Source organism: Sinocyclocheilus grahami, unplaced genomic scaffold (assembly GCF_001515645.1).
Source record: "Sinocyclocheilus grahami isolate Dianchi unplaced genomic scaffold, SAMN03320097.WGS_v1.1 scaffold552.1, whole genome shotgun sequence".
In the NCBI taxonomy this organism is placed as follows: Eukaryota; Metazoa; Chordata; class Actinopteri; order Cypriniformes; family Cyprinidae; genus Sinocyclocheilus; species Sinocyclocheilus grahami.
Genome location: NW_015505731.1, coordinates 337557 through 350901, shown reverse-complemented (window position 1 = coordinate 350901; position 13345 = coordinate 337557). Strand labels below are relative to the sequence as shown.

The 13345-nt window shown below is 39.3% G+C and overlaps 1 protein-coding gene across 1 annotated transcript in view; it reads left to right on the top strand.

Moving 5' to 3' along the window:
- Window positions 1-9555: 9555 nt before the first annotated feature.
- LOC107555981 (kinesin-like protein KIF21B) overlaps window positions 9556-13345 on the top strand; it is a 104770-nt gene continuing 100980 nt past the window's right edge. Inside the window, exon 1 of the mRNA XM_016238946.1 lies at window positions 9556-9897. Within this exon, the coding sequence (XP_016094432.1) occupies window positions 9857-9897 (41 nt within the window). The 5' untranslated portion in view covers window positions 9556-9856. The remainder of the gene's footprint in view (window positions 9898-13345) is intronic.

The following is a 13345-nucleotide window of genomic DNA, read 5'->3' as shown; positions in this document are numbered from 1 at the left end:
TGCTGTCAGTAAAATTATATGTGCAGACTACTACATAATCCCCCTGCCAGTTTTAACAGTCAGCCCAGGTCCCATTTTTAAAAAGTGACAGAAAGGGACAAATAACATTGACATTTAGAGGGAATAATGTCACCATCCCCATCACCTGTCCCTCCGGTGCATAATTGCACAATAATTCATGATTAAAATATATGAACCAAAGGTGCTGGGACAATAGCACAATACAGTGGCCCCCTGGGGTTGAATAAGGAAATCAATGAAGTGCTCATCTGCCCAATTCAACCGTCCCACTGGCTTTGTCATGAATAGCCGCCAGACGCACGTCAAGTGACGGACAGAACGTGCCATCTGCTGCTCTTGATAGCATTTTGTAGGGCAGAGAAACAGCTTATTTTATTTTGTTGCTAAGTGTCACACCATGGAAAGCATTGATGAATTACAGTGAATTACACAACACCATTAGTAAAGGAAGCTTCCTAATGTGAACTGACTGCTTTATGATATATTAACAACGCTTTTGCAGCCTTGATGGTAATGTGATTTTCCTCTGGGACATTTAGGAACCACGCGTTCCCCCTGCTATTCAACAAAGATTTCTTTAATAATGTTTAACCAAACGATATATGAACAAACTGATCTGTCATATCCACTCTTCTTGTCATGTGTCACTTTTTATCAGTTTTATCTCAGCAGTGTATTAAAACAGCAGACTTTCAGAGCAAAACAATAAACGGTTTGACTAGTTTGCAGTGCTTTAATTCCTGTTTCATGGCACTCAGCAGTTGTTGCATGCATCAGTCCAAAAGCACTTAATTAAAAAGCGCCCATCCATAAAAAAAAGTGTCTCACACAGCTCCGGGGGGTGAACAAAGGCCTTCTATAGCGAATCAATGCGTTTTTTAAAGAAAAATATCCATATTCATATTTTTTGTGGTTGGGCGCATTTTATTTAACTTCTTTTGGACTGATGCATGCAACACCCGCTGAGTGGCATTAAACAGCTTGAAAGATCAAAGACCATTTTTAATATAACTCCGACTGGATTCGTCTGAAAGAATAAAGTCATATACACCTAGGATGGCTTGAGGGTGAGTAATTTATGGGCTAATTTTCATTTTTGGGCGAACTAACCCTCTAACATCAAACACTTATTGAACTTGTGTTGAGAAGTGGTATAATACAATTACTTTGTTTGAAAGACTAAACTATTATTAGACTATTGTTAGAGACTAAACTATTATGCTGACTATTATTAGAGAAAAGAGAGAGTTTTTTGACCCTCCAAATGTCTGTTCTGGAAGTAAGTTTGACGAGCGGGTACGACATTCAGTGAAAAGGTCAGATTGCTTTAGCAAATGCACATGTGCAGCTGTCCACTATAATTACAAAACGGTGAATTCCACCGTGTAGGGGGCTCTAGTGTCGCAAAATACATAACGTCTTTGAAACAGTTGCTTTAAAAGACGTTCAACTTCGACTCGCTTGCGTTTTTAAAAGCAAAACACCTGTGAATACGTTTTGCAATCCACTCTGTTGCTTTTCCATTGTTTTTCTGTGTAAACATGCACTTGACTTTGTTGTTTTACCGTTGTGCTTGCATCGTTTGCAGTGCTTTGCTCATAAAAGCCGAGGCGACTGTGGACTTTAAAATATTATGGAAGGCGGACGGTGCCAAAAATCTTTAAACCAGAATGCGCAAAATTTGATTTAGAAGTTTAGAAATTTCACTTGTGCCAAATGATGGTAAATAATAACAAAAAAAGGTAAATAATGACAACAATTAATTACAGAATGATACAAACACAAATTTCCGTTATGTTTTTTTTAGTTTTTTAGTAAATGCAAAGGTGATGTTGACAATTGTAACTATGGCAACGTCCGCTCCGAGACCGCAGCGCGACCACCACCTCAACTGCACAAAACGCTTCCACTACAAGAGAAAGCGGCAGCCGCGCGGCGATTCCACCACTTGCCACGTTCCGTGTGAAAGGGGCTTTAGGCTCTTTGTCTGCATTAACGCGGGAATTTAATATGGGTAAGGCGTCTTTAAAAAAAAAAAAACATTCTGCATACAAAATAATATACTGCACTTTTACATCACCTGTTTTCGTGATGCAAATTTACAGGGCAGAGTTCACTGAATTTGACATTTGAATCGTCTCCTTTATTTATTTGCATATATGAATGTATGAAAAATGGCTCTGATTTGAATGCATGTCAATATAACCAAAAATGTAGCGTGAACAGCCCTTAAAGAAAATTTTAGGCGCAGTTCCGTGAGCAAAAAATGGTCCGTTTCCCGTAAAGTAGCTATGCGTAAAAGCACAGAAGCCGCTTTCAAAGAATACAGTTGTTGTTGTCAGTTGATCAGTGCAGCAGATTCGCATGATCAACTTTACTCATGAACAAAAACTGCATGGGGAACTTTTTCGCCATTGCACAAAACTTCCATTCGCATGGATTCCTATTGAAATAAATAGAATTTGACCACAAAATTTCTCAGTGCAGTAGTAAATGTGATCATATCTTACGACACGACATTATAAAAACATTGTGCTTGGGTTAAAATTCAACACTTACACTACAGACACTAGAGACTAGAGACCTACAGTACATCCAATCAGGCAATGCCATCCTCTGGTCATTTACTGTGTGGGCTTTCCACAATGTGGCCAGACAGCTGGTGTCCATGAGTGAGATGTACTTACAGTAACGAGCACTGCACTTCACCAGCAGTATTCTCTTAATGATTTGACCCCATTTGTTTTGGGGTCCCTAAAACCTTTTCAGCCTCTCCTTTTCTGTAATCCAGACCGCTGATCCATTTTAATAAAATCTTTATCGTTTACAATCAGGTATGAGCAGAGATCATAAGAACAGTCGTGTTCCCTCGTGGCTAAAAGCAGATGCTCATCTCGTGATGTGTTTCGCCCTCAGGTTTGTCTATTCACACCGCTTTGTGGACATCCTAAATGATAGACTATACAAAAAGCCTTTTTTGTTGTCAGGACATGGGCTCTACTTTTCTTTTTAAAACCGTTCCCATGGAAACAGGGCACAAAATGCACAAACTGTGTCTGTTACGAAACTGGTGGAAGATCAAGACTAAAAATGCAAGGGTGTATTTTGCAATAATGACCAGCCGACTGTACATTTTCCACAATTATGTGAGGTATAAATCACATATCATGACATATTCAAAACGTTTATGATTTACTATGTTTCATAGACAGTGTTACTTAACTGGGCTTTGTTTCTATCGCTTATTTCACACATGAATGGTCTTTCTTGTCATGTGCGCTCATGTGGTTTCAAGTGGTCCAGTTTAGGCTTGTCTGCTCTTTTTGCCCATCCAAGACAAAAGAAATCCCTCCCTTTCTGCTCCGCCGTGACCTCACTTTCATCCCCTCCACACACCAGGCTTTTCTGTCCGTCATGTGGCACGAACACTATCAATAACCGTGTCAGTGGGGCACGTCCCATAGGCTATGTTCAACCCCACAATCCCGAACCCAAATCAGGCCCAGCGTGAAATTCAGAAGCCTTGGGGGCGGAGTGAAACCGCACGCGACACAGAATGGAAGCCCCCCGAAGAGACACTCTTTTGACCACCAGACCGCCCCGACCATTGACTTACTTCTCAGCCAACTGTGTGTTCATCACACCATCTTTGCCTCTGTCAACATTCGATGGGGTAATTATTCCCCCTCTTTATGAAAACCAGACGCCATTTGTTGCACCGAACAAGCAACTGATTAGCACGGCAAGCTAATAAAAACACAGCTAATTTCAAACATAAATTGTGAACGTTGGAATACTAGAAACTACCTGAAAGTGCTGGGAACACATTATAAGCCTTAATAGCTTGCCTCATGAATATTAATCAGGTGGCCTAACATTCAACCAATAGTTGTTGCTGGAAGTCTGGTAAGTGGTCGCTATAGCTAGATTAGTGCTTCATTTAATCCTTTGCTGGGCCTAATTTGTTATTTTATGTAACCAGCTACATTCTCTTCACACAATAGCCAAAACTCAAATATATGATGAATTTCATAAAAAGCAGATGTAGATTTTAGCATACTTTTAATAGTGAAAACAGCCCAGCGTGATATGTAATTACTTCTATTGTTTTTGGAATATGGTTAAAGTGTCCTGATGAATATATTTATGCTAAACTATATACTTTAATGTCATTTTTTTGTCTATTGAAACTTTATAACTATATTTGGGATTACACATCTGTAATGAATGAAGTTTAGTACTTTTAGTTCATTTAAAATACATTAACTTTACTTTTAATATTGAATAACACATGCTGTTTCGAGTATAATCAAGGACGTAATGCCTTTTAGCGTTATTTAAAGTAAATGTACTTCTTTAAACCACGACAAAAGATTATTAAACCAGAAGGATTTAAAAATAGGCTACTATAATTTAAAGTTCAATTCTTAATTTGACATTATTACAGCGTGAAAACAAAGTGTGTTAAGAAACGTAGTTGTGAAAGTGGATTTTCTTTAAGTACGCTTAAATGGCCATTTCATTATTATTACATTATCTAAAATATAAAAAATGTAAAATACACTTTTAAGATTTTGAGTACAGTACATAAGCACATTCGGTACAATTAAGCAGACTTAAAAATGTGCACCAAAGCACCTAGGTTGGAGCACAATGCTCACTAGATCTACACTCTAAAAAATGCTGGGTTAAATACAAGCCAGTGCTGGGTAAAATAGGGACAAACCCAGCAATTGGGTTGTTTTGACCCAGCGGTTGGGTTAAATGTTTAAATGTTTAACCCAAATTTCTGGGTAGTAACCCAACCGCTGGGTCAAAACAACCCAATTGCTGGGTTTGTCCCTCTTTTACCCAGCACTGGCTTGCATTTAACCCAGCATTTTTTAGAGTGTAGTCTAACGTGAAAAGTGAACTTGCAACTTGGTGACTGTATATTTCTACAGTAGAATGGTAAAGCAATAATTCAGTTTACTCAATTTGCTCACCCTTCTCTGTTCCAAACATGTGTGATTTTCTTTCTTCTGTGGAACATAAAAGAGGACACGTCTCAGTTTTAACGGGCACCAAAACTGTTCTTCTGTGTACTGTAGAAGAAAGAAAAGGCATGCAGGTTTGGAAAAAAGGAGGGTGAGTATCCCTTATCACTCTATTTACTGTAGAAATACACACAGTCAGCATGTTGCAAGTTGACTTTTCATGTTACACCAGATCAAGTGAACACTGGGCTCTAACCTGTGCGCTTTGGCAAGCCCCTTCCCACACAGATGGTGATGTTGCTGGGGGGAGGATGCATGTAATTTGGGGATGGATGAGGGAGTCTGTATGTCATCGTGTGTGTGGTTGGATGTGTGTGTTTTGTGTGTAGCCTAGGGGCACAGACACACACACACACACACATACACAGCAGACTGACCTAGATGAAGTCAGAGCTGTCAGCTGACTCTGTGCCTGGCCGTTCCCTCGCTCTCTACCCAAATGTGCGGCTGCTGTATTCACAGGATAGAAACAGACATGGACTGTGGTTAATCTGCCCCCCACACACTCCACACACACACACACACTGAACGAGTCAACCGCACCGCTCCGCTCCTGGCTATTGTATGGAAGCTTTTGTCTGGTGTGGGGCGACCATTAGACTGAAGTGTGCTGGGATCTTTAAATACACACTGGAGCCTTGTCATCAAAAACTCTACTGCAACTTTAATTCAAATTCATCTGCACAGTGCAGAGTTGAATGAATCAGGATTAGTCCCTTGGTAACCCATAGGCAGTTATAAGTTTGCAAAAACTGAATGCATAATAATATTTAATTTCAGAAAGCAGAAAAGGGTGATTAAATAATGTGAAACTGAATCAGCTTATGACCTCAAAACTAAATATAGCTAAGGAAACTGCACAAAAGGGATTATGGAAACATCAAAGAAAATGAAAATGCGCATTACGTTCTGTGTCATTCTGCTGTAGGTCTGTCAATTTCTGGTTTGGTGGTCAGAAATATAATTCTGAATGTGTGTGTGTGTGTGTGTGTATATTAAAAAGCAAGTTGTGTATATATATACTGTATATATATACAGTGGGTACGGAAAGTATTCAGACCCCCTTAAATTTTTCACTCTTTGTTATATTGGAGCCATTTGCTAAAATCATTTAAGTTAATTTTTTTTCCTCATTAATGTACACACAGCACCCCATATTGACAGAAAAACACAGAATTGTTGACATTTTTGCAGATTTATTAAAAAAAAAAAACTGAAATATCACATGGTCCTAAGTATTCAGACCCTTTGCTCAGTATTTAGTAGAAGCACCCTTTTGATCGAATACAGCCATGAGTCTTTTTGGGAAAGATGCAACAAGTTTGTCACACCTGGATTTGGGGATCCTCTGCCATCCCTCCTTGCAGATCCTCTCCAGTTCTGTCAGGTCGGATGGTAAACGTTGGTGGACAGCCATTATTAGGTCTCTCCAGAGATGCTCAATTGGGTTTAAGTCAGGGCTCTGGCTGGGCCATTCAAGAACAGTCACAGAGTTGTTGTGAAGCCACTCCTTCATTATTTTAGCTGTGTGCTTAGGGTCATTGTCTTGTTGGAAGATAAACCTTCGGCCCAGTCTGAGGTCCTGAGCACTCTGGAGAAAGTTTTCGTCCAGGATAACCCTGTACTTGGCCGCATTCATCTTTCCCTCAATTGCAACCAGTCGTCCTGTCCCTGCAGCTGAAAAACACCCCCACAGCATGATGCTGCCACCACCATGCTTCACTGTTGAGACTGTATTGGACAGGTGATGAGCAGTGCCTGGTTTTCTCCACACATACCGCTTAGAATTAAGGCCAAAAAGTTCTATCTTGGTCTCATCAGACCAGAGAATCTTATTTCTCACCATCTTCTCACCGTACCCACTGTATATACATATACACACACACACACATTCAGAATACATATACATACAGTATGTATTTATAAGACAACACATAAAAATGAAACATATAAACACATACGTGTGTGTGTGTGTGTGTGTGTGTGTGTGTTTTACTTTTGCCTTTGATTTGTTATAAAGAATATCCTACACTATGCTTTGTTATATGTAGATTTGTCTTAAAATCTGATTAATTATGACAAAATTAGGGTGAAAGGTGAAAGCCTGTATTCATATTTAAGGAGGCATTTTCAAAAACATCGGCTTACCCAAACTGAGATTATGTCCTGGCCTTAACACAAAAACAATCCTCTCCTAAGTCTCTAAAATAGCATCATGTGATGTTTTAAACCTCCAAGCGTGGTAGCTTCATATGCATGCCCCGAATAACACTTACATAAGTGAATACTCCAGAAGACGGGGTTTCAAGGATATTCTAAATAATTCGCTTCCTTTGAGATGTCATGTATGATGGGGGCATTATGCGATTGATCTGATACAATACAGCTTTAATCCTATAAACTGGTTTGACGTTTGTTTGAATGAGTTCAGAATCCCTCTTATATGCGTTGGATTGTGGGTGGCTGCCCTGCATTATACAACATGCTTTAATTGATATGAAACAGCTTCTTTATGTTTTACAGGACTGCAACTGATCCTTCCACAGGCGAAATATAGCCTAATCCTCATGGGGATCTGGTGTTCTTGTGATATTATTCAGTCCTCAACTCAGAAAAACTGCTAAAGTTGCTCCCATTACAGCTGCTTCATTGTGTTAGACTGAAGTTACAAGCTCAGACGATTGCACTTGGTTTCTATTTGAGGACAAATGCTTTCATGTTTCCAGTCTTGTTAAAAATGAAATGAAATGATATAACGCATACTTTTGTTCCTCACAATTGTCTGCGACTGTTTAAACTGATGCAGTTTATGGTTCCACTTTTAATGCAGAAGTAAACTTGTGTAACTTTCTCTGTGTTTCCCAACTGTTTACAGAGGACCAGCATGCTTGTCATTATGGTAATGTATATCCAATATATTTCTGTATTTTGTTTTGCCTTTGCTCTCTTGTGTACAATGTGTGACGAATGGAGTGTTGTAAATCATGCCCCTTGAACCCAGAGCAATTCCACGTTTGCAGGCTTTAGACGTGTTTCAAAAATGACTTTCGTTTCGCGAACAAATCGGTTGAACCGATTATTTCTAATGACTCAGTTGAACCGATTATTTCTAATGACTCAGTTGAACCGATTATTTCTAATGACTCAGTTGAACCGATTATTTCTAATGACTCAGTTGAACCGATTCGCAAGTGAGGGGCTACTGGAAAAATCGGCCAACATCCATCACAGCATTTCAATCTTCTCAAATTTGGTTTGATTTGAACACAAAGACTCTTTTGTCCTTTCTCCTTTTCTAAGGCTTTAAATTCCCGCTATTAAATATTTTTCACACTTTTGCATAATTTGACAAAGTCACAGCTTGACTGCATGATGTAGGCTACAATCAAAATACTCGATTCAGTGTTTACTTTGATGTTTCTTTGCCTTCTTACAAATTGCGTGTCCCATATCTCATTGTGACTATTTAGAAAAGAAAACGAGAGAGAGAAAAAACGAGGTTTGTGATGGAAATGACACAACAGTGAGACAGTATAGGCCTAATTTGTGTAAAAATGAACAAATTATTTTCACTCAAGCATTGACATGTTACGTTCATTTCACAGTTTTAAACAATAATTAATAATTATTAATAACAATAAGTAATAATTCACAGAAACACATTTACATAACTAAAATAACACGTTAAATGATTTCTCAGTACCCTAGGCAGTGTTGGGGGTAACGCGTTACAAGTAACGCGAGTTACGTAATCAGATTACTTTCTTCAAGTAACTAGTAACGTAACGTATTACTTTTTGGATCGGTGAATCGTTTTTCAAGGTTTTGGAAAATTAATCGGATTTCCTAAAGCAATGTTCAGATGTGTCGACTGAAGTTTGGTTTTGATCTATGACCGCTGAGCCTGTTTTTAAGAGGTAATCCGCCGCTGAGCTCTAATTGGTCAATTATGTCTATATGTGGGCGGGAACAGCAGTACGTGTGGTCGGGAGCCGTGTCAATCATCTGCGTATAGACACGCCCACCGCCGCTCTCTCAGTGAGCGCCTTCATTGAACGCGCGAGGACGCATTGAATGCTTTCGGATGTCCACTCGCATATATGGCAGGATACAAGCTAACGTAACGCATTACTTTCCAAAAAAAAAGTAACTAAGTAACGCAATTAGTTACTTTTTTAATGGAGTAACTAATGCATTACTTTTAAAAGTAACTTTCCCCCAACACTGACCCTAGGCTATTAAACGGATCGGTGAATCGTTTTTCAAGGTTTTGGAAAATTAATCGGATTTCCTAAAGCAATGTTCAGATGTGTCGACTGAAGTTTGGTTTTAATCTATGACCGCTGAGCCTGTTTTTAAGAGGTAATCCGCCGCTGAGCTCTAATTGGTCAATTATGTCTATATGTGGGCGGGAACAGCAATACGTGTGGTCGGGAGCCGTGTCAATCATCTGCGTATAGACACGCCCACCGCCGCTCTCTCAGTGAGCGCCTTCATTGAACGCGCGAGGACGCAGACGCGGTGCGTGCTTTCGGATGTCCACTCGCATATATGGCAGGATACAAGCTCGAAGGAAGAAAATATGCCAATCTCCGTCATCTTTCATGCGATTTCTGCTGATCTTAGCAGTATTGTAGAGGTGAGGCGCGATGTCTGGCTGCGTAAGGCTGATTGACGGACCGGATCGTTGGCGCGCGCGTTAACGCACAACGGTGTTTTCAGCTCGTGCGTAAACTTTGCAAGAACTTTGCGGCATCTCTTCCTATTTTGACGGGCGAGGTGAAACGGCAGCATAAAGCATGGCGACACAAAACGACTGCTGTGTCAAGGTCTCTTTAAGGTAAGCTCGACTGTCAGAATCTGCCGACTGTAACGTTACATCTGTGCAACCATCACTTCCCATTGTGTTTTATTTAAAACTTCGTTTTATTGTATGTGCTTTATTGATCTTACACGGTTTATTTACATCCGCAACAAAGAGAGGACAAACAGGGCTGTTGCAATTCTCTGGGTGTGTGCTGCGCTAGGTAAGACCCGGGTGATGGGGTGGGCACATGCACAAAGATGCAATATTGCAACCCGGAGAGACTAAAATTGCTTGGATGCCCTAGGGGTAAGCAGATAAACATAAAATTTTCATTTTTGGGTGAACGATCCCTTTAAATACTGCTTGGACACCAACCAGAGTGACCAAAAGTCATCCATTTTCAATGATAATTGGCAACATCGGAGAAAATTCTGCATCAAAATGTCAAAATTAGTGACCCACCAACAGAGATGTTATTGCAGAGGCACCTTATTCTTATGTTAATAATAATGCATGGGAAGAATCGTAACACTTATTTACAGTGTTGCGAGTGATTATATACTGTTCTGCATTTACAGTACATCACGTCATTGCTGTCGTTTGGGAAATGAACTACTCCCCCCCCCCCCCCCCATGATTACTGAGAGAAAAAATATCCTTGCCACAGTGAGAATGTGACCTCAACGTAGCAAGCTCGGCTTCACTTCTCATGAGTTGACCCTTTTTCTACCTCATTTCCTCTTAATCACCATCAAAGCCTGTAGTTGAGAGATTGAGTGTGTTTGTGCCTCTGTGGGTGGGAGTTTGCATCTGTAGTGTGTGTGTGTGTGTGTGCCGTCCCATGGGTGTTTGTCATCTGCAAGCCATCTTTCCTTGCCTCTACCCTTCTGGTGTAGACGTTCTCCAGGAGCGTTGACTCGGCAGCGCTGTTATAATTAAGTGAGAATGTGACCTCAACGTAGCAAGCTCGGCTTCACTTCTCATGAGTTGACCCTTTTTCTACCTCATTTCCTCTTAATCACCATCAAAGCCTGTAGTTGAGAGATTGAGTGTGTTTGTGCCTCTGTGGGTGGGAGTTTGCATCTGTAGTGTGTGTGTGTGTGTGTGTGTGCCGTCCCATGGGTGTTTGTCATCTGCAAGCCATCTTTCCTTGCCTCTACCCTTCTGGTGTAGACGTTCTCCAGGAGCGTTGACTCGGCAGCGCTGTTATAATTAGACACAAAGCAAAAATTTTTTGATTTCTTGCCTGATAAAAGAAGGTTATCCGCTCATTTCCTCTTAATCACCATCAAAGCCTGTAGTTGAGAGATTGAGTGTGTTTGTGCCTCTGTGGGTGGGAGTTTGCATCTGTAGTGTGTGTGTGTGTGTGTGCCGTCCCATGGGTGTTTGTCATCTGCAAGCCATCTTTCCTTGCCTCTACCCTTCTGGTGTAGACGTTCTCCAGGAGCGTTGACTCGGCAGCGCTGTTATAATTAGACACAAAGCAAAAATTTTTTGATTTCTTGCCTGATAAAAGAAGGTTATCCATACTGTGGCGGCAGGCTGTCTGTAGTTGGAGGGGTTTCTTAGGAATCCCTTTGGGGTCTCAAGATAACGCCTCTTATGATTTCATATTTATGGGAGTCTTCTAACATCACTAGCTGTTTTTAGAAATATTCCCCTTTCTCTTTGAACAGATAAGTGCTTGCATTTGACAGTTTGAGAAAGGCATGATCTGTTTATGTGTCTACTGACATGGCTTGATCGTTTCTCCAGGGGCTGGCTGAGAATGCAGGGGTTTGTGGGGGGATCGTGTTAATAGTCGAGGCTCCTGGGAACTAGACTCGTAATTGCCTCGTTTATGAGAATAGCTTCCTCCAAGACTTCAGGGTTAAGCGTTTTGGGGCTTTTAAGATCCTTGGCATCCCCAGGAGTTACATGGTGGAGGTGATCACTAGGTCAGTGACAAATGACAGCGTGAAGAAAAGTCTGTTAAAAGTCTAGTCGCCAAGTTCTTAGAAATGGCCTCTTTGTATTCATGTTGGTTCCATGTGGTTTTAAAAAGACTTTAATTTATTTTTAGGAAAAGTTTAAATTAGTTAAAAATTGACGTAACCAAGTCAGTAGTATTCGCATATTTTCCTTACTACTTGAATTATATATTCGAAGAAGTTTTTTTTTTTTTTTTTTTTTTACATATTAAAAGGTTTTTAACATTTAAAAGTTAAATGTCAAAATATATCCTTATTATTAGTTTATAAATATCTTTGGTTTTGTGGAGACTCACCACATGGCATTTTACAAACCGTCCGAGATTAAGAAACTTTATTGACCTAATTTTTCCGCTGTATCATGGCTGCACCAATGACTTCGATTTGGTGAATGAACATTTTTCAAATATTAATTCAATTTCAACAAAACTGCTTATTTTACATAAATAAAATGTCAAACTATTTTTCTTTTAAAAAATGTCATTCTTCTGATGATGCTCTTTTCGTCAATATAATTTTTTCTTCATCATCATAACATCAGAACAGTTGTAACACCCTGACATTTTAACACTTTATGCCCTTTAAAAATCTAATCATTGTATGGATTTAAAAAAAAAAAAAGTTTTGTGCAAAAAATAATAATAATAAAAAAAACATAAGCGTCATGTCATTGACTCCTCTGTTATTGTCAGTAGTTTATTGAATGTGTTGTGACCTTCGTTGTTTGACTCTTAATAGAGTCTGATCCATTTGGCCATCCATTAAATTCTATTAAGGAACCTGCACAATGCAAGTTGAATATGTATGTACACTGCGCACTGTAGGGCTGCACGATATTGGAAAAAAACTTGCATTGCGATTTTTTTTATTTTTATTTTTTTTTTATTTATTTATTTTTTTTCTGCAATTTTATATATTGCAATATGAAAAAAAAATCAGATGACTTCAATATAGCTCTATTTGGAAAAAAATCATCAATGATTGGGGTGATTTTGTAGGTGAATAAATCAGAATAGGAAATAAACAAATTACAAGCATAGATAAATAACAGAACAAAGATACAAATGAAATAAACAGTGCTTTATATTTTTCAGGTAAGTCTAACAGTATTCCGGTACAGAAATTGAATAATCAAATGTAAAATAACACTGCATAGTTCATTATAAATTAAATCTAACAAATCTGTGTGAAAGCTACAAAAGCGAATTTAAAAAAATATATTTTTTTTGTTTGATTAACATTCATGACAGGAAGCAGGAACATTAAAACTCTCACCATGTCTACACCGGACGCGAGCGGCGCGACGTGACAAAATACAATGAACCCATTATAATCAGTGATGCTGTCAGTCTACACTAGAGCCCGACCGATATGGGTTTTTTGACCGATACCGATATTAGGGAGTAAAAAAAGGCTGATACCGATATATCGGCTGATATTCTTTGTGTATATTATAGTACACTACCAGTCAAAAGTTTGGACACTTTCCCATTTGTGTGTCCAAACATTTG